Source organism: Anser brachyrhynchus (genome assembly GCF_964034855.1).
Source record: "Anser brachyrhynchus genome assembly, chromosome: 15".
NCBI lineage: Eukaryota > Metazoa > Chordata > Aves > Anseriformes > Anatidae > Anser > Anser brachyrhynchus.
In genome coordinates this window covers 8,871,387-8,899,221 of record NC_137733.1, presented here as the reverse complement: position 1 = coordinate 8,899,221, position 27,835 = coordinate 8,871,387, and the positions used below count along the sequence as shown (strand labels likewise).

The 27,835-nt window shown below is 45.0% G+C and overlaps 1 protein-coding gene across 4 annotated transcripts in view; it reads right to left on the bottom strand.

The window, feature by feature from the left end:
- Positions 1 to 27,835, bottom strand: part of XYLT1 (xylosyltransferase 1) — a 192,880-nt gene that overhangs the window by 101,158 nt on the left and 63,887 nt on the right. For 3 of the 4 annotated variants that reach the window (XM_080557358.1, XM_080557360.1, XM_080557361.1), the window contains exon 2: positions 35 to 560. In XM_080557358.1, the coding sequence (XP_080413484.1) occupies positions 35 to 560 (526 nt within the window). Of the gene's footprint in view, positions 1 to 34; positions 561 to 24,919; positions 25,064 to 27,835 lie in introns of those variants that run through there. The other variant, XM_080557359.1, reaches the window with a different exon arrangement.

Sequence of the window (27,835 nt, the reverse complement as noted above, 5' to 3'; positions counted from 1 at the left end):
TGCTTTATTTCTCCTTCACCTCCCACCAACTTACCCTCCAGCGCACAGAAACGTGTCACCTTCTCCGGCATCAGCTTCCCGTGCTTGTGCTGGCAGTATACCTCTGCGATCTCCTGTCGGCACTGCTTCGACTTAGCCCGGGACATGGCTGAGATTGCCTCTTTGCCTGTTACCTCGCACTTTGGCGGCTGGTCGTATCGCACTTCAGGGGAGCTGTTTCCGCTTTTTGTGAGATGCTGCTGCCTGGGAGGCCTGTGCATGTCCTTCAGGTTGCTGTTGTTGCTGTTGTTTTTCCCAGGCTGATCACCCAATTGCACCACCTCGTTGGAGCTCTTTCCCAGCAGTGAGTTCTCCTTCACTTTCTCCTCTTCCAGTTTCTTTCTCAGATGCTCCTTTTGCTTGCTTAGCGGTTTTTTCACCAGCTCAGACTGGTGTTTTTGTCTCTGAGTCCTGGGAGCAAAGTTACTGTTATCAATGTTTTCAAAGTCCTTGGGGACTGAATTTTCATTATTGCTGTCCGTTCGTGTTTTCTCTTTCGGTCGGTGGGAAAAATAGCCATCCTATAAATGGGGAAAAAAATTACACTCTCTTACTAAAACAGTCACATCAGAAGCATTGCCAGCATTTCATGCATGAAAACTTAAAATCAGTTACTATCCAACATACTGAAAATGACCAACATCATGTTAGGGTTCATAAAGGGAAATGGAGGCTAAGAAAGTCACCTGAGCTGCCAAAGGCAGTGCAGACAACCACACCATCACCCCCTTCGCCACCGAGCCTGAGACCAACCTCATTTCGGATGGAGCAGGGGTACACAGGTTTGTGAGCAGTTGGTAACTGGAGAACGGTAAAACAGAGGCACTTCTGTGGCCTACCTGAACCCCCCATGGGCTGCACCACTTTGTGCTGCAAGTTTCTGCGGACAGGGGGACAACGGGTGTCCCACAGGCCAGGCCATATGCCTGTGTGGCCTGCTGTGCCTGCAGGTGGAGGGAGGGGATCCCTCCCCTCTGCTCAGTGTTGGCGAGGCCGCACCTGCAGTCCTGTGTCCTGTGCTGTGTGGGTGTCAGAGCCCTGCACAGGTTGCCCACAGAGGCTGTGGAGTCTCCTCCTTGGAGATCTCCAAAAGCCGCCTGGACACGGGCCTGGGCCCCCTGCTTGGGGTGGCCCTGCTGAGGCAGGGATTGGACCAGATGGCCCTAAACACGAGCTTGGAGCCAGGCAGGCAAACTGTATGGCTGTATAAATGCTAACCCCGGAGAAGGGAGGTATGGGACAGCAGAGGGGGTGTAGGCACTATGTCCTCCAGCTGCAGCAGAGAATGAGGAGGGCTCAGGCAGAAGTGTGCCCTTCAGCAGCACTTCAGGCATGGGCAGCCTTTGCCACCCTTTGTGCTGGCTTGAGCTGATCATATTCTCATGAGGATCAGACAGGCATGAAAGAAATCCTCAGCAAAAGGGCTGAACTAATTATCAGAATGCGCAAGGAACAGTAAAACATTTGACTTCTCCCAAACACTGGTGAGACCCGGCTGCACGGCTCCCTTCAGACCTTTGCAAACTCTCTTCTGGCACACAACCAACAAACTGAATGAATACATTAACAGGAGAAAGAGATCATAAGACAGAAAAGAAATAGGAGGATTATTCCAGGGATCCTTGAGAGAACAGAGAACATGGCAATCTGTTCTAGAAAAGACGTGAAAGTCTAGACCAAGAAGCACTTATCCGTGTAAATGAACGTAAAACAGGAGCCTGTCTGATAGCCAGAAGCAGGTGAGGTTGAGCTGCTTGGCTCCAACCACAGAAACATGTCCTCAGCTACCAGGGGACAGAGTTTTAGACCCAAATATCTCCACTTACTAAAGTGTTCAACAGCAGATGAAACAAAGTGGGAATTGTTACTAAAAAATCTGAAGGCAGGGTAATAAATATTGGTAAGACCTTTTTCTGTCCAGTTTTCTTTCCACTCCTGACAGACGTAATAACCAAAGTTCAGTGGTTGCCAAATGACAATGACGGCTGGGAGTCATTCTCAGCACCTATGAACCACATTTCATATCCCAAACATTTTACCAACATTACCTAATTGTTTCTCCCACCTCTTCTGTGAGAAGCCATTTAACAGTCAGATTATACAGACAAAGGAGGCTGAGATAATGACTTGTCCAAGGTCACGCAGAGAGCCAGCATCGCTTTGACCTCTACAGCTCAGCAATGAGAAATGTTTGAATAGTTTATTCATTAAGATGTGTTTTTGTAAGTGACTGAAGTGATGCTCTCACCAAGAATATCTCAGCTTGCAAGTAGCTTTAGCTATCACACATGGTATGCAGAGGCTTTAAAAAAATAACAGACAAAATATTTTTATTTTGGAAAAAGTACATCTTTCCAAAAAATGTACGTTTCTAATTCTTAAGGGCAAAAAGCACATGTAAAATCAAATTCTTTTCTCTGTCTTTTTACAAAGCAGAGAAAGTGTGTTTTTTTTAATCTCAGTGAGAGAAAACAGAAACACACAAAAAAAGTTTCAAGACAGCACTTGATCCCACGAATGATCAAACAAAAAGGAAACATACTTATCCTATATCTCCAATATATCTTCAAAGAAAAAGACCCCTGAACCCAGCAGCAAACTGCAAATAGAGCAAGACAAATGTGAAGTGTATTAACATCGTTAAAACATCTCTACCAAGCTGCCGCTGAGTAATGGGCTGACACTTCATATGTTTGATAGCTGTCATGTTTCCTGTGTTGTTCAGCCAACTTGGAAACCTCAGGTTAGCGATGGTAGTGGTACATTTTGACTTGCTTTAATTTAATGCACTCACAGCAACATCTTGCATTTGTATACATGAAATAGCTCTGAAAATTTAACTGTTCTGCAGTTATGTTTCCTCTAAGCTGCTGCTGGAACTCACCTTTATTTCTCATTGAATACTTAAACGCAAGATGCCCTGCACTGCTGCCCAGCCGTGGGTACAGCTCAAGCAAATTGCCAGCAGGCACAGAGATGCTGGCAGCAGCTCTGGACACGGCTGCACTGCGGTAGGGAGGGAGCCAGCAAACCCCAGCCCGTTTCAGGAAATGGCTGTTACTGTTCCCAGACCAAAACAGATCTTATCTTTGAGTTCAGTCTTGGGTTTAAGCCACCGTCAGAGAGCAAGCCTCTCTCTGTCTGGTGTGCACAGCCACGTCGACACGGAGTGCAGCCCCTTCTTGCGTGGGTGACTGCTAATGTCTTTCACATTTTGGAAATTGGTTGAATGATTAGGATATTTCTCATATGTGTATGTATATACACACATACATACAGCTATATGCCTCATCTAACTTACACAGACTGCAAAGAACCAGAGCAAACACTCTGATTATTCTTTAACACACATACAGGATCCCTTTTTGAGGACAGCAAGCTGTACCCAGCTTGCAGTGAGGCAGGAATCTGGGGCTGTGGATACCTGGATGGATAAATGTCCTGGATGGACTGAACGAGACACAAAAAGGTTGAGGTCACTGCATGGATGGCGAGATCCCTAATCACACCTGGTCACTCCGACATCCACGAGGCTGTAGGATCAGCCAGCCAGGTCCTGGTGATGGGGATGGAGCAGTGCTCCTGCAAGGCTGGAGAAGCCCACGCCTGGCTGGTTCGCACAGTGTGGGGCCTGGCACAGCTTGCTGCTCCTCCTTTCTAGCCATCAGCACACTCAAGGCCACCCACTCTGAATCTACAAGCTAATAACATTTACTTCATACTTATGAAACAGCCATGTAGATAGCATCCTGATGGCAATGGCTAATTGGGTGCACAAAAGTGTGAAAGTAAACAGCAGGCTCTTGCCTTGCTTTTTTTTTTCCCCCTTGGTTATATGAAGCTTAAATACAAGAGGCATCCTAAGTGCCATTAATACCATTAATAAAATTTTTATGCCCCAAACACAGCCGGAGCTATTCTTTGTAAGTATTCCTTAAACTTCAACAAGTTGCATATGTGGAATGTGAAGGAAAATACGAAAAAGCAAATGAGAACTTTATGTGTTGGGTTTCAACGACAGCAGTGTGCAAGAGCTACAGGGACACGGCTCTGCAGTAATGGAAGTGCCCTTACGGTTAGTTTTCCTTGGTAATCCAGTTTAAAGCACTTTCCGTCTGTAACTCGAGCATTCCAGCATGCAGCAAGTCAGGGCCAAAATACCTGGCTACAACGATGGGAAAAAGTCTGTCTTCTTCATTAGCCTCTTTCCAATGTCTCTAAAGGCGATGCTGCGACAGGATATTTCCGTCCATCTTGGCAACTCTCTCTCTCTCAGCCTGACTCTTGCTAAATGATTTTCCTCTCTAAGCTAAAAATATAAATAAATAAAAATCCTAATCTGTACGGCAAGTGGCATATTGATAAAGGAGAAAGGAGAGGAGAGCAGATTTCCACTGTTGTTTGTTTTTAGTGATAAGTCTTCTAATGCCCACATGAGAAACTGGTGTGAAATTTATCCATTGGTAGGGGCCTTTCAGCCCCAACCTGATGACCCATCCAGAACTTTCTGTAGCATGAAAAAGCCTCGAAGGATGACGTGTGGGCCCATTCCTGTTACAAATAGCATCTGACATGATAGGAGTGGTAAACAGCTGTGATGAAACCTCAGGAGAAAAAAGCAAAGTAAACAGAGGATTTACCGGCGTATGGTTCACCTCTTTAAACGCTTCTCCCCCTTCAAGTGCTTTCCTCCCCTCTGGGAAATGCTCTTCCAACTTTACACGCTGCAATTTGAGAAGACAAATATATCATAAATGCTTCAAAGGCAGACACAAAACTGAGCTGGGCTTTACCCGCTCCCTGCCAGGGGGCACAGAGGAGACCACAAAAGCTCACTGCAGAGGTAGGAGGAACCAGGGCTAAAAATACAGCCCAGTCTGCAGAGCAACTGTGCCAACCAGGAGCTGTATGTATATACACATATATATTTATATATACACATAATGTATATATATACACACTGACAGATGAAAGGGCATGTAACAAATGCCACAGTTGGACACAGTCAGATTCCAGCCTCGCACAAGCCCAGGGCTCCCACACCTGCTGACGCAGACATTAAATGCCACTAAGCCAGAAATCCCCATTCCCTTAACGCTGCATTTCTCTCTCACAACTTTCACCAGCGCCAAGCACGATTTGTACAGCGTAATGGTTTCAAGATAGGATCCATACGTGACAGCAGGATGCACGTGGTTTGCAGGGTGGGGGAAACAAAGCCCGATGCTCAGAGCTTGAAAGCCTAAAAGAGCAGCAGCTGCTGGCAATAAACTGTGTTCGTCTGCAAAGTTTGGGGGTACAAGCAAAAGCAGCACATCTGGGGTTAAGCTGGCTACAGGAAGATGGGTTTAACTTGCTCTACAATATTTATTCTACAAGGCTGGATTCATTGCAGCCTTTATATGCCATGGATGTCTAAGCTACTCAAGTCACGACAAAGTCATTCTGGAGAAAGATGACGGAGAAACCAGGAGTTGCACCATGGCACTGTGGCAGTACCACGGGACGTACATCAGTGGGCTTGCTGTTTGAAAGGTCATCCAACTTTTGTCTAGCTTTCATTAACTAGATACCTTCAATACCTTCTCATCGACCTGTGTTTGCAAACTACATTGAATATACTGAAAAACAATTGGAAAATTATACCAGGACCAAATTAGAAGAAGAGAGCCTATTAATACAGACTGTACGTAACCACAGACAAAGATCAAAGCCATTTTTCAAGCCAACACCTAAAAATGCTATTTTTTTGTCGTAGCACAAACCTAATCTCATTCACAGAATGCTCAGAAAAGATATTATGAAAATCACCATTTTGGTCGTTGTAAGGGAATAATTTCCTGGTACAGCCACTGATCAAAATAGGCTCTACGCAAAACCACCTCATTCGAGAGGGCTCCCCTGTGATAATCACTCAGCATTACAGGTTTCAAACACAACACATGCTGCCCAAGAGCCTAGGTATTTGACCTGCGTTTCCATTACCCTCCTGACAAAACACTCCCTTGCTGGCTGATCCCACCAGTGCTTCTCTGGCAGCTTGGGAGCACCGTGGCTTCCTGTCAGGGACATTTACTTCTGGCAGGCCTTCGTGTTTGTAGCTTGGTCAAGAAACACCCCACTCCTGCTGCCAGTGAAAGCCATTCTGCTGTTGTGGAGGAGCGCAGGAACAGGTCAAAGTATCCCCCCCATTTTAAAAGCCAATTCTGTTTATAGCTTTTATAAAGAAACCTTTGGAGGCCTCTCCTTGCTGTGCAGCACCACATTTCAAAGCTCACGTGTGACACTGTGGACGTCTGTCAACTAACACAGGCCTGTGAGAAGGATTTCCACAAACAGTCCAAGCTGTATATGGCCCTCAGAAGCTGTGTGGAGAGGCAAACTGCCGAGTGCTCCACGGCGGGAGCGTCCATCCTGGCAGGGAGAGCTTTTAACGACACCGGGCCTCTGCGTGTGTGCAGGCTGCGGCTCAGCAATAACAAGGGAACTCTCCCAAACTGGGAAGGAACACTCTGTACCCAGTAGTGAGCATGAGATCACCGCCAATTACATGCTGATTGGCGCTGATGCTAAAAATAACAATATAATATTAATGAAAAAATAATGTTTTAAGCTTGGAGCCATTGCATGTAGCGAGAGTCTGATTTCTGCTCCAAATCCAGCTCAGGCTTCAATTCACCCAACTCCATCCTGAGTGTGTTTTATTAAAGTATCTATCACACAAAATGTATGCTCTTTGGCATATTAGCCGCTATTTCTTTGGCAACTGAGGGTCTGAAGCTCAGGTTCTGTGAGCTTGATTAGGTTTGAGGTCCCATCTGCCCCAGGTGGCTGCAGAGGCAGGGACGCAGAGCCTTGGTGATCCATCGGGAAGGCCTCAATGGACTGACGCTGTCCTCTCGGACAGACCACACAGCAGCCGCCCCTCACCTCAACTGGTGCAAATGTGGAGAATCCAAACTCTTGACAGCCGTCTCTAATGATGACAGGACTTTAATGACAGCCTGTTAACAACCTCAAAGGCTCTGTGGGTGCAACAGGCAGCAGCTCATCTATGTACCTCCGGCCGCTGCCTCTCTCTGCACTATTTGAACCTGCATCTGTTCTACATGTTTGTGTCCCAGTCAAGCACATCCGAACATAACTGTGCATTTGGGTTTGCTCAGCTTAGAAAATCTAGGTGTCACAAAATCTTTCAGTAACACTTCTATAACCTGCGTGCTGCAAGAGAAGTGAAAGACCGGGACTGCTATATTGACCGAGAGAAAACTGCGGTGAGCCAGCAGCTCGCTTTGGGGTGTCCCGCTGTCCGCCTGGAACATGTTACCGAGCCTTTAGGAATCAACTCATGCAGTTTCCAACTGACCCTAGACGGGGTGCCTCTGCCGACAGCCAGCACCAGACGCTGTGAAGGTTAATTTTGGCAGCATGCAAAAAGCCAACGCTAGAGGAACTTCCAATCTGCTTTCAAATCGATAACCTAACGCGCAGACAAGTCAGCAGCCACAGGGACATCAGAGCGAGCACCGGCTCTGCAGGCAGCGAGGGCAGGCAGCCCTTGTGCGTTTGAGGGCTCTGACCCAAAATACTGAACCCAACGAGAAGAGTGCACAGCGGACAGTTCAACACTGTGCAGAGCATCTCCTCCCGACAGTAAGAAAATGCTTCCTTCACAGGAGCAGTTATTCACTGTGCGACTCCTGTTATCGAGGAAGTCCCACAGGTAACATGCAGATGGATGGACCACGTGCAAGCAAGCCCTGAATGGCGAACGCTCAGAGTTTTGCTTTATCTGGCACAACTGATTTTCTCTCCAGGATGCATGAATTGATGTCTTTTTTTTGTACTGAGAGCATATTCTCATCCTCTTGCCCTCGGCAAAGCACGGTACTTTGAAGACATGACCAGGCCAACCAGAAACACGCATATGCCACAATATAGCCACAAACCGTCCCCTAAATACAAAGCACTGGGCGTGCTGGCCTTGAGGGCAAGGTATAAGAACTCCACACTATCGAAAACTGGCTTTTTTTTTTTTCTTTTTAGATAACAAAGTACATCAAAACATATGTGAACATACATGGACAGTGGGCAGTCACGCAGGCATCCACAATGAAAGGAGTGCCCGGAGCTGGTGCTGACACTTGGCTCTGCCAGGGTGAGCTCTGCGGCTGCAGGGCCCAACCAGCCTGCGGAGGTGATGAACAGCTTCAAAACACACCTCATCTATCAAAGCCCAGCAGTGCCCTGGTCAGCTTGTACAGGGCCATCTATTTTGCCTGTCTTGAGGCCAAGAAGAATTTAAACAGCGCTATATGAGGAAGATAATTAAAACAAATCTCCTCTTTGGTATTAATTACAGCTCTGTGACATATTATTTTGTAATGCTTGTTAATTGTTCAGTAATGATACCTTCCAATTGCCAGGGAAGTCAGTGGATGGCATCTCTACAAGCAAGGGCTGCTCCTGGACTAGATCCTTCCCTTTGCACTCTGGCCTTTGCACACTTGAGGGCCATTTCTTTATCAAACTCAAAACCTTTCCCCCCAGCTGAACTACAAACATTATGCTACGGTCTTCAGAACAAGAGAAGAAATTATAAATGCCCCTCATGTTGGCTCTAAAGTCCTATTCCATCCCCTTCTTGAAACATCCCAGTTTGGGGTCTGAATCGTGACTGGCTCCTCGCTCCAAACCAGCCCTGGAAGTGCCCGAAGAAGCTGAACCTGAGCTCTGTCTGGACCAGACAGCCCAAAGCCACAGGTCTGAGACTCTGCTAACACCTCATCAAGACAAAATCATCCCAAAGAAGCTTCTTCAGACAACTTCTGCCACAGGCTGCCAAAAACATGGAGCACAATCAGCTCCCATAGCTAATTCTTGAGGTAGTTCCCTTTTCTGTAAGAATCCAAGAAAAAAGAACATCTTCTCCATCACTGTAAAGAAAGACTGACCATGCATTTGTCTGGAGATGTCCCAACTCTTCTGCTAGATCCATACAGAAGGATGGTCACCAAAAGAATGACAGTAAATAACAATATAAAAAAAATTAAGTCACACCAAAGAATTTCTGAGGCTGTGCATGATGACAGGTATCATTGCCTCTGCTCTACATCACGGATTTCAGCATCCTTCAGACACTAATTTCAACTGCTCAGAAGGCCACTGGGCGAGGGGGGGTGATTTCCCAGGTAGAGCAAGACTCATCCTGCTGTTACCTGTCCTATCACGTCCGTGGGTTTCACACTACAATACATATCGCATCCATGTGCTTCTCACTACAAACCAGGCTCTCCTCTGCCTGAAATCCGCATGCAGCAAGAGGGGGCAGATGTCCTGCCACTCTATCAAAATGAACATGAAATTAAGAACTTTCGTCGAAGACGTGGCTGATACACCATGAGACCCTTGAAAAACTGGTGCTTTTGGCAGGTTTGGACAAGAGCACAGCCAAAGAGAGCAGATGGAGAAAAGACAGCAGATGTTAAAGTAGTTAGCTTTGTCCATATGTTTTTCCATTTCACTATAATAAGTACATTGTACTTTAATTGTCAGGGGCTGAAGAATTGTGAGAAACATTCTGCGAGGAACCTGTGAAGTTACTTCATGCCTGACATTAAAGAGGGAGGTACAAAAGGTGAAAACAAATGTATTGATTTTGATCTTGAAAGCTGCTCAAGATGAAAGATGTAATTGTATCAAATACAGTCTTTTCTGCTATGTAAGAAGATCATGAGAAAAAGTAATCATTTGGGTTTAAGGCAGAATTCTGATACTTGGAAAAGCACCAGTCCTTCAGGATGCAGTGCCAGCAAACACTCACAGGCCCTGCCTGGCCAAGACTACATTGTTAGACTGGTGTTTAAGGCTGCAGGGTACCGGATGGGCCACCAGGCAGCACAAAGCCACGTGGGGACCCTGCCCTGGGACATCTGCACCAGAGACTGGTTCGAGGATTATAGATCCCCTACTTTCCATTGATATATAGGTTGTTTTAAAATAAACTTCCACAGTGTGTTGCAAAACATTAGAAACAACATGGTAAAAAGGTCATAAATATAAGATGCCTTTTTTTTTTCTTTTTTTTTTCAACATATTCTATTTTTACAACATGGAAATACATTCTATTTTGAAATATAATAAAAACGGCTTCAAAACTCTGGCTGCTTTCCTCAAAACGGTTTTTCTGTTTCTTGCTAGCATGTGACTAACTTTCAGAATGATTTAGATTAAGGATTAAAACATACAGCATCCCTCAAGAGACAAAACAGATTTTCACATTTCCTCCAGCTTAGCACTGTAACCAAACGAGCAGCCATTTTGTATTAACTGCAATTTCAAATGTTCATCCAGTTATTAAAAGTTCCAGAATACTACTAGAGGGACCTGTGAAAGCAAATATCCACAGTATTTTAAAAATTGCCAATTTTCTTTTCAGCTAATTCAAGCTTTTCAGGGAAATTTGTACTTACACATAAGGACTGGAGGACACCAGAGACTCGTCACATTTTATTCAATCTGTAAGAGGACTTGATTTATAACCAGGAGCTGCCCCCAATTTACAAATGTTGTTCCCTTTCAAACGATGCTTGATCTCATTAACAGACTCCAGACCCACGCATGCAGCTCTTTTCTTGGCAAGGGTCCCTTCCAGTCAAATTCACCAATAGTAACATCAACACCGAGACAGTGCAGCCTTTTTTTGAGTGTCTGTATATATTTATACATACATATGTATGTATAGCACGTATGTATCTGTACACATTTCAATAGCTTCCATGTCTGCTCTGCAGCATGTTTCAGCTGTGCCTCGGTGCAGGCGACGGCACGACGCGCTGCTCCCTTCCCAGGCCAGCAAGCCCTCCGCAGCCGCTCCTGCTGAGCAGCTGTCCCGGAACATTTACTGGTATTTTCAAGCCTCCTGGCCTCATTTCAACTCAACCACATCTTTGAACAGAATTCACCACAAAACTAGGAAAGAGATGAGGCCTGACAGTGCAAAATGTGGTTTTTGAGGAAGCTCAGGAAAACCCTGGAGGCTTACTTGTCTTTTTTTTTTTTTTTCCCCTACAGCTTCTTCCCAAGGGAAGGTGGATCATATAATCCTCCCAAAGCAGAGTTCAGACATGAAGGAACTTACAAAGAAGTCAGCACTTTCTCAAGGGAAAGGTAATTTAAATGACTTTTCATAGTAACGCCTATTATTTTGCGGTCCTTGAACAGGACCTCAAACAGCCCTTGAAAAAACCTGCCGTTTTGGAGAGAGAAAAAAAGCGATGGATACTCACACCCTGAAACTTTTTAACGGGTGCTCCTGGCTCCTGCCAGAGAAGGCCTGGCCCTGGAGATGGCCCCGGGCTGGGCCTTGCCCCATGGCGCGAGGAGCTGGGCAGGTGGTGATGGTTTCTCCTGAGGGTTATCTAGGTGGTATTTTCTCCTGAGGGTTATCCCGATACTGAAATGGAAATGGGATGCTCTGCGTTTTTAATTATCAGCAAATTGCACTGCTTAATTATCCAACAAGGGCGCCCCAGAGAGATCATCCTACACAAATACAGAACACAAAATGTTTACAGGATTAACGCTCAGGCATTTGAATGCCTGCAGACGAGATAGCCACACTGCACACCCACTGCCAGCCAACCTGTTCATCCGTTCCTCAACTCACCAACACATTTCTTCGTACCTTCCCCTCTCAGTGACCCATCCCATAACAAACAACACGGTTATTTGAACTGAATTCCTTTGCTTTCATCTTTATGTCTTTCAGCCAAAATTCAGCCAATATACACTTTATATCTTTCAGAGGAGTAGTAAACACTTGAAATTGCTTCCTGGTGACTTGTTATTAACTAGATTCCAACTAAATTCATCTGGAGAACTATTCCAGCTCACATCTAAACAATCTTGAGCAGCCCAGGGTGAACTGCTGAGATACACAATTGGATTTCTGGCAGCTATGGAAATTAAACATAATTAAAATATGGATGGTGGAAACCAAAGACCCCCTCGCATACAAATGAAAACATCCTTGTAAAATACGGTCAGTTTAGCACAAACATATTCAGCCTTAATTAGGTAGAAAATCTATTTAGATAAATACAATGCAAAGAATAGTAATGAACTTCAGGATTACATTTTGTTACTTGGAGGGAAAAAACAACACAAATAAATGGGAAGTAATTGGAGCTTATTTAATAGTCTCAGTCTAAGAGCTTGAACAACTATAATCATTAAAGACCCTGCAGTGATCTTCTACTGATAAATGTTGTTAAATCAGAATTACAATACGACAAGCATGAAAAGCAAAGCCTATTAATATGAACAGCACTAAAAGAAACAGATTCATTTCCAGCTTTTTTCACCTGCCCAGTACCACAAGAAGTCTTTGAACCAAACATTCAGGAATGAAAGGTCTCCACATTTCCTCTCATTTTGAACGAGACTGAAATACAAACACTTAAATAAACATGCTGACTGCAGGGTGACTGCGGGTGAGCAATGGCTATCCAGTACTGGATATGTGTCAAAGCCAAACTTGGCATTTACCGGTCAAAAGGAGCAAATAGATCCTTTCGTGCAAGTCTCAAGCAACTGCTCCTGGACCCTAAGGACTAAGCTGGATGGATCGACGTTTGCAACGCCTTCTCATAGTACAGATCTGGTAAACTTAGCACCGCTTCTTGTTGGTGAAAGAAACTCTTCAACCATTTAATTTCCACCCCTGGAAAGCAACTTATTTCTAACCATCTTTTCTCTTTCCCATCCCCTCCCCTGAACAAAAAGACGTGCTGGGGTGGAAAGACTGTCCTCCTACTCCAAAGACTGCTTCAAAGTCTCTTTCCCCACAAGTTATTCCAGATCTGCCCCCAAATCTTCTATGCATCTCCATCTTTGTCATCTCTGCTCTGCTGGGGAAGCGATGGATGTGCTCAGGCCAGGCACACTTCACCAACAGCCTACCCACTGGCAACCGCAAAAGTCTGCCTCCTGTCACAACTGGCTGTGGCTTGGATTTAATAGCCACATTTTCTGCCCATGTAAACTGGCATGATTTCTGTAGGCCGATGGATGTGTGCCAACCGGTGCCAGGAGATGACTTAAATGGAATTAAATTTGAGCCCCCATTAAATTGAAGGCTCGGGTGCTAACGTTAACTCTGACGGCTGTCCTGTCCTCTTGGCCACAGGTCAGACTGCCAGGCCTGTCAGGAAAAGGGCAGGTTGGCTATCAGCCTGTACCTGCACAGAACGTCCTGCAACCTCCCACTCGGAGCTCTGTCAGAAGCAAGGAATCACGCCACGCTCAGGCACCGATCACGTCCTAGCACAGACACATTCCTCACTGACAGAACTGGATGAACAGCACAGCGTAGTATTGACTCAGCCAGTCGCTAGCCATAGCCTATGAATGCAGAAAACTCAAATCACAATACACCCCATTGTTTTAACTAACATTACTGTGTTAGTGCATCATAAAAATGCTTCCTTCTAAGGGCAACCACGTGCCCTGCAACTTCAGCAAAGGTTTATTTGCAATCTGCAGTTCATCATGCGAATAAACTACCCCAGAGACGCTAAGGAAGTATATCAGCTTCTTCTGAAAGCACGGGAAAGCTCAGCCCATAAGAACGCTTTTATGCTCCTGGAGGCTGCACAGTTCAGTAGCTTTTCACATGCCACAAATGTGCCGTGCCGTACCTCGCCACGTGGCTACAGGCACATATAGCAGTATGTTTTTACAGATATCTGCCATTCTATCTCCTCACCTGTGGAAACTGCCATTCCCAACTATTCAGAGAACCAAAGCTACGGTTTGGATGTCTACCATGAAACCCTGCCCCATACCAGCTGCGAACAATTGGCATCCCTAAGAACCTGCTCCGGAATATCCCCTCTTACTCTCCCAGTGATCTGCTTCCCATTGAGAAAACAGTAAGTAATTGCTAACAAAATATTTGATCAAAGCAGCAGCTTTGGGCTTTATTATAAAGTCATCTGCTCATTCACCCAGCAGAGTGTGTTAGGCTCCACTCTCCGTCCTCTGAGCCCTCATCCAGCAGCAGTACGTGGGAAATTATGCAAGCAGCTTCAGCTTCAGCCTGAGCAAGCTCCTGCTTGCATACCTAGAGGTTCACTGGATCAGCCTCTTCTCAATTAGCCCAAATTTCATTTGGAGGGAAAAAAAAAAATTACTTCTCCATCTAACAAGCAATGAAAAGCAGGCCTTGTCCATCATGAATTTCTCATTTGTGTCTTCCTCCATTCCACCATTCCACAGCACCAAAATAAAGTAAATTGAGTCTGATAACTTTAAATTTGGGTATGCAAATAGATATCATGCAAATTTTTATCAGATTTACCTGGGATTTTGATCGGTCATCTACATCATCAGCACTAGTCCAAAACAAGCTGAAAGTGGCAATATAATGCCACCAATAGGCAATAGTGTCATTACTTCTACTTAACTGGCATTAAATGGGTAGTGGAAATTGCAAGATGAAGTTATGACCTTTGGCTATCCAACCAGCCACTCTTTTCAGTCAATTGGATTTTTTTTCTTGATTTTGCAGCATTCATCAACTCCCGACAACCATTGTGATAGTGGTGAAAGGCAAAAACATCTTTCATTCAGAACCGTGTTTACAGGGAGGAGCTGTTAGTGACTGATACTTTCAGTGGTGCTTTCTCTCTTGTGGCGAAGGGGAATCTGAATCATGGCTTCCCCTCTGGTTTTGTATTTCAAGCCTGGTGTGCAAGACAGGACTTAGTCTTTTACACATAGAGAGTTTTCCTTTACAAGTATATTTAATTATCTACAGCAAACTTGATGTACGTACTCCTGTAATATATCTTTTAAAAATAAACTTTGTTCTGAAAATTTCTTGATTGCTGGTACACAGCTTCACTTGCAGAGAGAGCGCAATGATGTACATAACACAGTCTGTGCTATTTTCCAAAACAAGTATTTCCCATTAGTATTTTTACTATGCCAACCAATCCAAATATCAAAGTGACACCTGACAAGATAATGCTGTACATATTTACCAACAGAATAATAATGCTTCAGCAAAGCAATCTTTTCAGGGGTTTGAAATAAAGAAAATCTCTCTCAAATCTTATTTAGGATGCAAAAACTACAGATATAAGGGCACTGTCAGAACTTCCTAATGGAACTATCACTATTACAGATTTGAAGCTAACAGTTTCTAATCCACATTTTTAAGGATGAATATATCAACAACTCCACACGAAGCAATGCCTGTGACACACATGTATCACGTGCCTTCTGTGATGGGTGCAGATAAAGCACTGCCAGCTTGCAGGGGCCATTTGCTTGGTTCTTTCCCTCTATCCAAGGAAAATTACTAATATTAGCCTATTTTGTCTGCTGACCCATTACATCTCAGCCACATCATGCTGCTATGAGAGAAGCAGCAAATTCAGCAGGTTTCTGCTGCAGGCAGCAGATCACTTCCCATGGAAGCGGCCTGTAAACCCACCGACGTCCCAGCCCTTTCCTGGAAAAGCCCCTTGTGCTGGCGAGTTGCTCAGATTCCCCTTCCTAACCTCTGGGGACAAGCTGCGACCCCGGAGCATCCCCACTGCATCCACTTGCAGCTCCACCAAGCCACTGCTGCTGGAGCAAAAAGAGGCGAGAAAGAGGAGCGCCAGGCTCCCTGAATTCTCCCTTTGCCTTCCCACCTCCCCTGGCCACTGTCCCCACGCCAGGCAGGATGGCACAGAAGCGTTTACTCAGGACTGTGCTGGCTGGAATACCAATGCAGCCCAGCAATGAGCTAAAGAGCAAACAGGAAGGAGGGAAAAAGCCCTCTGCCACTCAAGAAACAAATAGCTGGAGAGGAGCTCTCCCAGCAGGTACCACATTGCAATTCTGAGCGCGGCCGTATCGGGGACCAGCTCTAGTGACAGAGAAGGCTCCTCAAGGAAAAAAAGCTCCAGGTTCTTACTGCTTATAAAGGCAAAGCCACTTCTTGTTGTCAGCAGATCTGAAATTGTTGCCCTTTATTATTCTTTATTAGCATCAAATTATGTTAGCCAAGCGGATGTGAAGAAATCTGATCCAAGCAGAAGCCTTCTGTAAATACTGATGTGAAGAGATGCATTCTGCATGCGATAAAAGCTGAGAATGAGCTGTCGTTTTTACTTAGTTTAACTCGTGCACTGTCCTTTATAATAGCGAAAGCCTTTATCACAAAGAAACAATGTTAGCCTCTGTCTATGGCCCAGAATCTCATTTTATGCTCAAAATAATTTTATGCCCTCCAAAAGCAAGGACTTTGAAAGCCTGCGAAAATCTGCATAGGCTATTACTGGCTCCCAGAGTTGCTCAAGAGAAATTCAAAAAGAGCAAACATAGGAATCTATTAGGCAACGTTTTCTCTTGGCATTGAAATCTCTAAGCTAATGAATGCTTTGGAAAAAGCAACAAGATTACTATCATTCCTAATTCTTCGACCAAATGATGAGCTGGGCAGCTTCCAGTAAACAAGTGGTTTGTGATAATTTTATACAAGCAATTAAAGTAAGTGGAGAGTCACTTGAATTATTTTTTCCTTCCCTGTTTGTGAATAAACGTGTGCTACTTTGCCAAAATTCCCCACAGACACAGAAAATTGCAGCAGAACAGCCAGGAGTAGAAGTTGAAAAAGCCCCTGTTCGTCTTATCTGCCATCAGCTGCCATGAGAGGGGGACGACAATCACAGCGTTGCACAACAGCTGTAACTACAAATTCCTCTGCTCCGTACAGTCAACAAGACTGTTCCTGTACCTAAGTGTGTTAGTTTAGTGCCCGTTTTATAGACCGAGGTGGAATGCTAACAGTCCCCACCCAGAAATCGATACAAAGGAGAAAGTCAGCTGCATCGTCCCCATGCACACGCAGGGTGTTCGGGCACAGTCATGCTCGGAAAATACAAAATAGCCTCTGGTGGCAGGTCAGTGACGGTACTGAGCACGAACCTGTATCGTGAGCTGCAACCACAGCCTCCAACAGCCACAGCCAGGTCTCCCGAGCAGAGCTCACAGCCCGATGCTCCATGTCGGCCACACCACACTCCCATGGGTGACCCAGCAATGTCATTCAGCGCCTGGCCATTCAAAGATGCCATTGGGGACTGTTTTTTAAATCACAACCAGCAATTGGTAAAATAGCTGTTCATTTTTCCCTTTTTTTTTTAAAGCTGGAATATTCTGTGTTACCGACAAAAATGCACAGGCAGAACAGAATACAAAGATGTGAGTTAAGTATGTGTTTTTAAATGTATTGAGCAATTGGATTGTTTGCAATACTAGTTATTCTATGCAGTATCTGTATGTCGATGCAATCTCCTAGAAGAAACCAGTACTTTTTATAACAAACTTACAGGTATTTTAAAAGGGGTTCTGGGAACTGGTTGGCATAGAAATTTCTGAACCTGTACAGTGACTGCCACATCTCCCTCTCCTTCCAGCTTCCCAAATTCCTCTTGCCTTGTAACCCGCCAAATGCTTTCTTATCTAATGAAAAGAAAACCTTTCCGAATAAACTTTTAGGAAGAAAACCTCTAAGGCTATGAACCTCCAGCATCACTTTTTCTCTCCCTGGGTGAGAAACTGGGCTTGTGGATTGATGTTAGACCCATAAGTGTGTGAAGGCAGTGTCCCAGAGGGCCAGGGAAGCGAGACAATTCAATACAGAGCACCTCCCAGTAACATGGGATCCACCAGGAGGAAAGGTCTCCCACGGGCACATCAGTGACAGGAGCAAGGCGGCACTAGCAGCGCAGCAGCTGGTGCCTGATGGACTTGGAAGCAGGCATGACAAAAGCAGAAAAACGCATTTATTTCTGCTGCTCTTCTACAGGCATTTGGGAAGGCAGAGGGGGGAAGAATGGTGAAATGAGGAGTTTCCAACCCCAGAAAAAAAAACATGCATCAAGTCGGATGAAAACGGCATCAGTCTGAGAATAAAATGGTTTACCCACTACACATATATATACACACACACATATATATGCGGGCAGAACCAAACGTGCAAACTGTAAGACAATTACCTGACATGAAAAAATAAGCTGACAAGTATTTGCAGGAAATAATTTAACACCAGTCCTCTTCACTGTAAGTCTGGCATTCGCAAAATGCAAAAGAAAAAAAGTCTTTAAGAAAGAGTATTTAATTATTCAAGGATTGTTTTAATTGCTATTACAAAGCAGTAGCTTTTAATTACAGATCATATTAATACAAACATGATCTGATCATGATCATTAGGAGTTACTGTAGTGCTCTTGTTCACCAACACAGCGTCTTTGTATTTAAAGTAAAATTATGTCATTAAAAAGCCACGGGAACTTCATCATTAATGTGTGGGTAGTGTAATCTTAATTTCCTCCTGCAGATATTGAACTGAGACCAATCATGCAAGATTTTCCATTATGTAAAACAACTGTCACTTTTCATTACACAGAATATGAAGCAAAAGGAACGCTGAAATAACAAGGCTGAAACAACAGTTTTCCAGATTTAGAAAATCCCTTGGCACGCTTTGTCTAGGAGCACGTTTTTCAATGCCTACGTTTTCCCAGAAGCTCTGAAAACAGGTGTAATGTCCCTTCATTTGAGTTCAATTCTAGGTCAGCAAATAACTCAACAATAGACTAATTCATTTATCCTTCATGCTGATGATGGTACAATCTCAAGTGTCTGGGGGATTTTTTTATTAATTTAAGAAAAACCTGACTGAAGATCACCGCAATTGCCAGAAGCTAAAGATTTTTGCTCTTGATAATACAACAAAAAAGGTCAAGCAGATTTAATGGCAAACTGTGTAAAACCAGAAGTAATGCCTGATTCAGAAAGAGAAAAAAACTTCAATAACAACTCATATCAAGCAAGTGCAGACTCTGACATTGACACCTAGGGACGTGAAAGAAGACGGTCAGCTTGCAGAAATGTTAAAAGAAGGGCTCAGCCCTCCAAGATCCTGTGCATTTTATGAAACCAGGCAAGAAGGAAGGAAAATGTAAAGCAAACAGCTTTATAAAACATAATAAATGTAAAAATATCTAGGTAACTAAAGTTTAAATACACTCATCAGAATGTACACGGTATATAAATGATGAGAGGATGAGGAGTTTCATAAACACGCTTACAATTATTCTCCAGAAAACCTGGACAGTTGAAAGAAATGAACCCTGAATTAAGCCTACTTAACACTTAGTTAGCCCTCAGCTTCCTTCAGACTGTAATTTCTGACCCAATCTTGAACCTTGCTGTTTGGCATCCCTCCTGTCAGATGCCATCTACGCAGATACAATGCCCTTTGTGTGTTTTCCTTTTAATCTTGTCACATCTCTCAGCTTCTGCTTTGGTGTTCGATAGTTCACCTTTTGTCTGATTGCTGCTCTTGCTCAGGTTCCAACCTTTGCAGATCTGAGGACCTGTCAGACAAGGAACAAAAGACTCTTCTAAATAGATAAGGGAACACAAAAATAGCCAAGGGTCAGATTCTGCTCGCAGTTAGGACAGCGGACGAATCGTGTGAAGTGCTGTCAAGATGAGTCAGCCTTCATCTGCTGGCTCTCTGGTGAAAGCAGACAACATCTCCAAAACTTCTCAGCCTTAAAGCAGCAGCACAGCTCTGGGCGAGGACCAGAAGGTCAAAGCAAAGGGCAAGGGTGCTGTGTGCACTGACCCGAAGCTGCCTCGAGCACTGCTGGACCCGGGGGACCTGTATCAACACGAAGGCCTCGGTGCCAGCACGACCCAGAAGCCCTGCATGATTTCACACTTCTGTCTGAACAAAACCATCCACAGACACACTGGGATCTCAAAAGCCACCAGTATTCTCCAGTTCTCTGTCAACAACGAAAGCCCTCAGGCAAAACTTCTGGAATGTTCCCTAAGAAACCTTCAGCTCACAACCCTACCTCTTCTTTCTCAGAGGCCCAACACATTGGCATCAAGACCTTGCTTTCTTCTCCTCTATTTCCAAAGTTTTAGATAAAGCAACATTTTCACAGTAAGTTTAGTAGTTTGGCTTAGATCTAAAGGTTTATTAGTCAAGCAGAGCGATCTGAGCGTTGATGAAAATGCAGCTCTGACACTTCCAGCAGTTAACTCCCCAGGACGGTATGACCACAGTGGTGCAAACACAAGTGCCGGAGCAGGCTGCACGACTGCACCACGCAAGGTTAAAACGAGGATGGGATTCTTTGCCTTGCTGAGGGCTCCTACGGCTTTCCAAACACACAGCCCGCTCACCATCAGGCTGTGGGCATACGGAGTGAATTTGCAGGCAGCACAGCTCCGCAGGACCTGAAGAGCAGGTGAAGTATTGCAGCCACAATGGTGGTGGAAGGCAAGGGAAAGGCCAAATGTCCTAAAGCAGAGTCTGTCTTGCATGCCATGGTGCTGCAAAGCCACTTAACCACAGTAATAAGGGATTTGCCAGATGTAGCACGCATTCAGTAACCTCACAGCAGAACACAGCTCCACTAGGGCAGTTTGCGATATTCAAAGAAACATGTTTTTTTTCCCATGACAAGGAAAATGCTTTGAGGTTATGTTCCTAGCATAACTAATAACTCTTCATAATAATGGCATCTGCTGTTTTGATACATTTACACTTTGCATATAATTTAAATACTACACATTTCTTGATTTTATGCGTATCAGCAGGCATATGTATCAAACAACTTTTCAAAACAAAGCTGGAGAAAAGCCTGTTTGTCTTCGCTGCAAACTCTTACTTGCAACCTCTCCTACAAAGGACCAGGTGAACAACAAAAAAGGCACAGGAGTGGGTGGAAGGAAAAAACTCTTTGTTAGGCATCCTCTTTGTTGATCCAGTTAAAGGAAGTACGATCTTCAAATACTAGTTAAAATGTAAAATACACATATATATACCCACATATATTCTGTTTCGTAACGGCAACAGATAAAGCTGCTGACGTGGCACTTTCCCGGTGTTTGCACACAGTGACTAAGGATTACAGGGTTCGTGAATGGAAGCTTTTTATATCCTAGTGAAACTTCAGGTGCTAAGACGCAGAGAGGCAATTCCTGTCTGTTATTCAGCAAAGGTTAGGGAACAAAGGAAAAATCATCACATTGCTTCATCTCATCCATTCACACAATGCATGGTGACTCATGCCTGCTGACAAAGCCTGGGCTCCCAAGGAAGCCGAGAGAATCTCAGCGTTGATTTTTTAATTCTGAAGTGAGGATAGCTGCAATTATCACTCAGCTGCCGCTCACTCCACTGAAACTAGTATGTGCCTAAAACAGCAAATAAAACAAATACACTGGAGCCAGACGGGAGCACCTCCGTGCAGCAGCTCCCACCAGTTTTCCAGGAGCTCGGTTGCAGCCCGGAGTTGTTCCTTCAGGCAGCAGCAGCCTGAGCTGGACACTGACACAAGTCAATCCAGGTGGAGGCTTGGGGTGTATGGACACTGTGCACGTAGCGCGATGAAAGTAGAATAATCACTGAGTAGCACATACCTAATTAACTAGGGCTGACCTGCTGTATTGGGAGAATTCAAAAATCAGTGGTAAGCGACAGGTGAGACAGATGTGCAGACCTGCATGGGAAGCAGAAGGCATTTTCCACAGGAAAACTACAGCTCATCTAAAGCAAAATACGAGGCAGCAAATTCAGTTTGCAGATTCAGCAAATTCAAACGGAGAAAACAAGGATGATTTATTTCTGAGTTCTTGCTGCAGTCTGTGGCCAGCTTTAGCTAAAACGCAATAAATGTCTAATGCTTATACAGCATCTTTCATCCCAAACACTCGACAACACACATCTCCACTGAAATATTGGACATTTCAATATCAACACGAGCAATAAATAATTTACACACAAAAAAATAAACCATCTTTCTGAACTCGTTTGGCAACCTGTGGGCGACTCTTCCCAATTAAGATGTCCCGTACAGATATCAAACCAGCACTCCTCTAACCAACATTCCCTTTCTTAGAAAGTCTAAACAAAATCTCAGCTAGGCCCATAATCCATTTACATAGAGGAGTCTCCACACACAGCTCACGGAAGTACACACACAGAGAAATGAGAATGTGCTACAATGTTAGATCTAGCTAAGGTCATGAAGTCTTTTGGATGGAGTTCTGGCAGCTGACAGTTTGTGTCCCACTAATTTTGTAGGTCAACTAATAGACGCTGTGATGCCAGACATTTGAGTACATGGTCATTAAGCAATACTTCTTCAAAGCCTGAAGAGCTTAGATGCTACCCATATGGTCTGCAGCTAATTTTAGCCACCAGTGAAGCAAACGCATGTTGCTATAATAAGAAATACAACTGCTGTACTGAGATGACACCATTAATTTAGGAACTACTAAGCAGGAGCTAGCAGTCCCTGCTATTCCAATTGTTCATCTGCAGTAAGGAATGATTTGTCAAGTGAAGCACACTGGTTACTCAATGACTTACAAATCAGGCCCAAGCAGCTTTTCAGTAGCTCACGCACATCACAGAATTAGTGTGGCCTGCACTGCTGTTTGATGTGATGTGAAGAACTGGAAAACATGCACATGAAGCAGTGACAGAAGGTAGGAACACGAGAGGAAAGAAAAGGAAAGCAAGCAGATTAAGTTTTTCTCTGCATCAAAGCCAAAAGAAGACAATTTCAGATTAATTTTAAGTGACTACAGCTAATTGACATCAAATAAATGATAACTGCCGCTCTGTATTGGAGATCGGAGACTGGCTACCTACGCAGCCTCAACATTGCTGTGTCCCAAAGAGTGCCAGACATCAGAAAGCTGCAACTGTCCCGGCACCTGCAGAACAACCTATGCGGACAACAGATGCGATACAAACACTCAGTGTTCAGCTTCACAGCTGCTGGGAGAGGGGCTGCCAATACCACGTAGCATGTAACGTGCTGCTGCCACCAGCCAGTCCTGCCACCGGCATAGCTCGCGTGCTCTCTGCATCCCTGAGCTAAACCTGGTAATAGCTGCCGATGTCGTTCTCAACTGTCGTTCTCAACTGCTGTTTCCTTCCCAGCCACTCTTTTACTCACCCAAGCAATCCACACGCCGCATTTCCTCATTGCCTGTTGCAATCTATCTACACTGGCGGCCTCCGTGTGCCCCGGCTCAGGGCAGCCACCTGCTCTGCCTGGCCACTGACAGTGGTTCTTCAGCAGCTGACCCATTGCTGTGCCTCCCAGTGAAAACTGCCTGCATGTTTTAGTAATTCACCTTCCCAGGAGTACAACAAAAACATGTAATGCTGGTTTCAGACCTAGCCTTACAAGCAATGAAACCTCTTGCATGGATTAGCTTGGAAAATTCAGCAATTTGTTAGCTTCTTAAGAAACTAATCACACGGAGATATACATTTTATTTTGCAAATGACGGGAATGTGCATCATTTTCTATGTGTATTCTGATATGCAGGAAGAACAAAACAAGGTAAGAAGCAACTTAGACAAGCTGTAAAATGGTATGTAGGCATGGCTCTGAATTCCTGTCGTCATCTGAAGGAGCATAAGGATTCGATTAGAACTAATGAATGATAGGTCTTTACTTTGCAGGTTTTTAACAGGTCAGCTATTACACGGAAGCTTTTTAACTATACACAAAGACTTTTTCAAATAAAGAAGTTTACTAACATAGAAAAATAATTAATCAAATCAGTCGCGAAAAGGCCAAAATAGGTCCCAAAGCATACTGAAGTTTTAAGCAAGCCTATGAGATACATACCTTTGAAACCCTATCTGTCTTATTTACTCATATGGATAGATGTAAGGATCCAGGCTATGAAGTCACCTGCAAAACTGGGAGGGAGACAGATGTATGACAGCACTACAAATCATCCTTTAAGTCAAAGGGATGTGGGAAAACCCAGAGGAGAAAGGGTTGCTCAAGTGCTCTTTCTTCTGATTAGCCCGCTTGATGAACTAAAACTATATTCTCATGTTGCTGTTACTCGTTACAGCCTCAGCAGAACAACAGCCGAAAAGCCAGCTCTTTGCGCAGCGCTGGATGTGACCCTGTCTTTGGCTCGCCACCCACTCACAGCCGTGGGCTCTGCCCATGTTCTAGCACTGTGAAGACTAAACTCATGATTTCCCAGCATCTAATTTAATGGCTTTTTCAAACCATAAGATAAATGAGAAATAGATTTAATACTTAAGAAGAATCTTCAAGTTAGTAATTCTAACTAATTAAACAAACAAACAAACAAACCAACAACACACTATCTTTTCTTCCAGCCTTAATTGTATGTGAAATAGAGATGACCATATCAGGATTTTTATTTTTATTTTTAAGATCTGGGATTTTCTGAATTTGCATTTCACCTTTATTTGGATGTTAGAAAAGACACCAGGGAGTGACATATCCAAGGGATCTCATGCTGAGTAACGACAGTTACACCATTAAAGCTCTGTACTCTCATACCGAAGCCAAGCAGGTTATAAGACATGAACTCATTGCTGTATCCTCCAGTTAAGCAGCCTGCCAATTGGACCTCACCCCTTCTTTCTTTTTTTGTTTCAAAATACCCTTTTTTAAAGCTGGTATTTTGAGCAGGGGCAGACCTGAAGCTGTCCATCACCTGAGATGGAAGCAGAGCCGTGCCCAATGTGATACGATAGCAAAGGAAACGAGAAGGCACCCAGGACTTTGTGATTTTAAGACTTAGTACGTCATTAAATGGCCAAAGCACAAACCTAGAGCAGATCAATGTAAATATTTTCAGAGCTAAGGGAAACATCTCTCAGTACTAGCAGCGAACAGGAGACCAGAAAGATTTCCTTCGCTGCAGTACACTTTTGGGCTGAACTAAAAATGATGTTCACTGCTAATTTTCAGAGTACAGAAAAGGAATTCTTCCCCACACCTACCTGGGAGACTTTGCTCAGCATCCTGTACCAGCTGAAAGAGTAACGCTGCTTTCCTACAGTGGCTGAAAGAGCGGCTGTGCGGCTCCGCTGAGGTGCCATCGCGGCCTCCTCCTGTGTCCTCACACAGAAATCCTTGAACCAGCCCCGGGCCACTCTGCACACACAAAAGGGGCCTGTGCCGGAGCACAGAGGAGCTTTCAGCCTGGGCCATGCGGCGAGCGGGGCCGGAGCCCGGCGGTGGCCACAGGAAGCCGGCGTCTCTGCCGGCCTCCACACAGAGCCGCCACTGTGGAGCCTGGGGAGCCCCGGGCACCGGGCAGCTCTGGGAAGGAAAGGAGGGTGCCCCGGCCCTGCTGCCACCTCCGTGTGTGTGCCCCGGCCCTGCTGCCACCTCCGTGTGTGTGCCCCGGCCCTGCTGCCACCTCCGTGTGTGTGCCCCGGCCCTGCTGCCACCTCCGTGTGTGTGCCCCGGCCCTGCTGCCACCTCCGTGTGTGTGCCCCGGCCCTGCTGCCACCTCCGTGTGCGTGCCCCGGCCCTGCTGCCACCTCCGTGTGCGTGCCCCGGCCCTGCTGCCACCTCCGTGTGCGTGCCCCGGCCCTGCTGCCACCTCCGTGTGTGTGCCCCGGCCCTGCTGCCACCTCCGTGTGTGTGCCCCGGCCCTGCTGCCACCTCCGTGTGTGTGCCCCAGCCCTGCTGCCACCTCCGTGTGCCCACAGGGAAAGCTCTGTGCCACCAACGGCAAGGAGCGGCTGCTCCCTGAAGGGAGCCCTCTGACACCTGCTCCTGAAACCATTTGGAAATTCCCACAGCGCTCAGCTGTTTAGAGAACGGACATATAATAAAATAAAACCAATAAATAAATAAATAAATAACCTTCTCTGTCAGGGCGGATTTTCGGCTGGTACATCAGGGAAGCTCTATGCTCAGGAAAGAACGGGGCTTAAACTAGAAAGACACTCGGATGGAGTCAATTGATTTCCACTTACTTCACTCTGCTGTATGTTAGGCAGCTACTGGTGAGGAAGAGGAGGCGGCAGGGTCTTCCTGGCCCCGCTGACAGGCCCGTCAGGCTGCCACAACACTTCACAGGGCCAGGGCACCTCCAGGACCTCGATGGCTTCAAACACACACCCACACCTGGAGGCAGCGGCTTTTCTCAGTCCTGCACCAAACTTTTGGGGTACTTCATGCAACAAAGCACTACAGAGTGCTTTCCCAGCAAGAATCCCACAGACATTCCTGCGATTTAAGGCCTAATTTGATTTATTTGGGAAGACTCCTGCGTGTTTCTAAGCTACAGGAGCTCACTGCTGTGAAGGCAGGGGTGGGGTGCGTGCTGGCCGGGGAAGGAGCTGGCTTTGGGGCTGCTGAAATCATCCCATCCACACCCTCAGGGCTGCCCACAGCTCAACAACAAGCAAAGCACAGCCTGTTTAAAGGGAAAACAGGGGATTACATTTTTTCAACCAGCTCTGCAGTAAGTCCCATGGCAAGGTGCGCATGTGTGAGATTCAGAAGAAATGTGCTCCGACTCTAATGCGGTTTTATCTCTAAATAGAAATTCTGCTAGTTGATACAGGCGGTACAGCCTGAACTTAATAGTCTAATGGAAGCAGCTCTCTGGAGTCCCTAAGGATTACTGAAGACAAATCATAATGAGCACATCAGCGGCATAATTGCACTGCAACCCAAGGAAAAAAAAAAAAAGAACAGAAAATTTCGTGTTCTTTGTTGCTGACTAAAAAAATCTTAAAATAACATAGTTGCAAAAAAGTTTAGGTGGCCTGTTACTGCAGATGGCTTGGTCAAGATGTGAGATTAGGAAACAAGAATTTCCTCACCCGGCTGCCAAAGCCAGAGACGAAGGTTCCACCTCCTCCTCCTCCTCTCTGCCGTCAGGCTGGACTGGCCACTGCTGGAAGCGGCAGGAGGACCTCTACAGCAGTTATGCAATCAGCGCTTGCATGGCAATTAGTTACTTAAAATACATGCTCAGAAACGTTTTCCTTAATAACGGCCACAAAACAGTATTATGCAAGGGCAATGAAGCCGCAGGTGATTTTATAGCAAACGTAAAGCAGGTTTTACGGTCCAGCTATTTAGATGCACTGCTAGTGAGCCTGAGAGGGATCAGAATTATTTAACTTTATATGCATGTGTGTATATATATACACATGAATGTATATATATAAACATCATTAGTATCAGTCCACCCCTCCGAGGCATTCCCAAGGTATCTTGCAGAGGTCAAACACCATCCAGCATGTTCCATCAGATGGGATGTGTACCAGCATTTGCTTCCCACTGTCCCAAATCCATGCAATTCCCTCAAACCTGCCTAAGCTCAGGCCATTCGTGCTCTGCTGGCTGCCTCCTGGATTTTCTTCCTCCTCGTCTTCTATCTTTTTTACCTTTTTTTTCCCTCCTCTTCTTTTTCGCCCCGCTACTATTTTCACTACTGCAAACTATTTATGAAAACTCACGTATCAGAATGGAGCAATGTATCAAAACTGCATTTCAGGTCGTGTATAAGCAAATAAAAGAAAAAAAAGTTAGTTGTTTCATATGCCATCCAGGGGAAGAAAGGGTCAGGACCTTGCAACAAGGGACTTCAAACCTAGCAGTTTTAACCTAAGAGCACAAGATGACTGAACTGGCTAAAAGCGTTCCCTTCCTTTGGGCAACTTTGGGTTTAGTTTGTAGCAGTGCTCTGCACAATGCAAATGCACAGAATCAACATAAATTTATAGCAATGAGGGCATTTAAGTTTACCATATGATGGATCTATGTCTGACACAAACCCATTTATAAAAGCTAACGATCCCTTATCAGCAGAGTAACCTGCTGCTCTCTATTAATTCCAGTCAGAAATTTCAGGGTTTGTACTTCTGAAAGAAATTTTGTAGTGTGCCAAA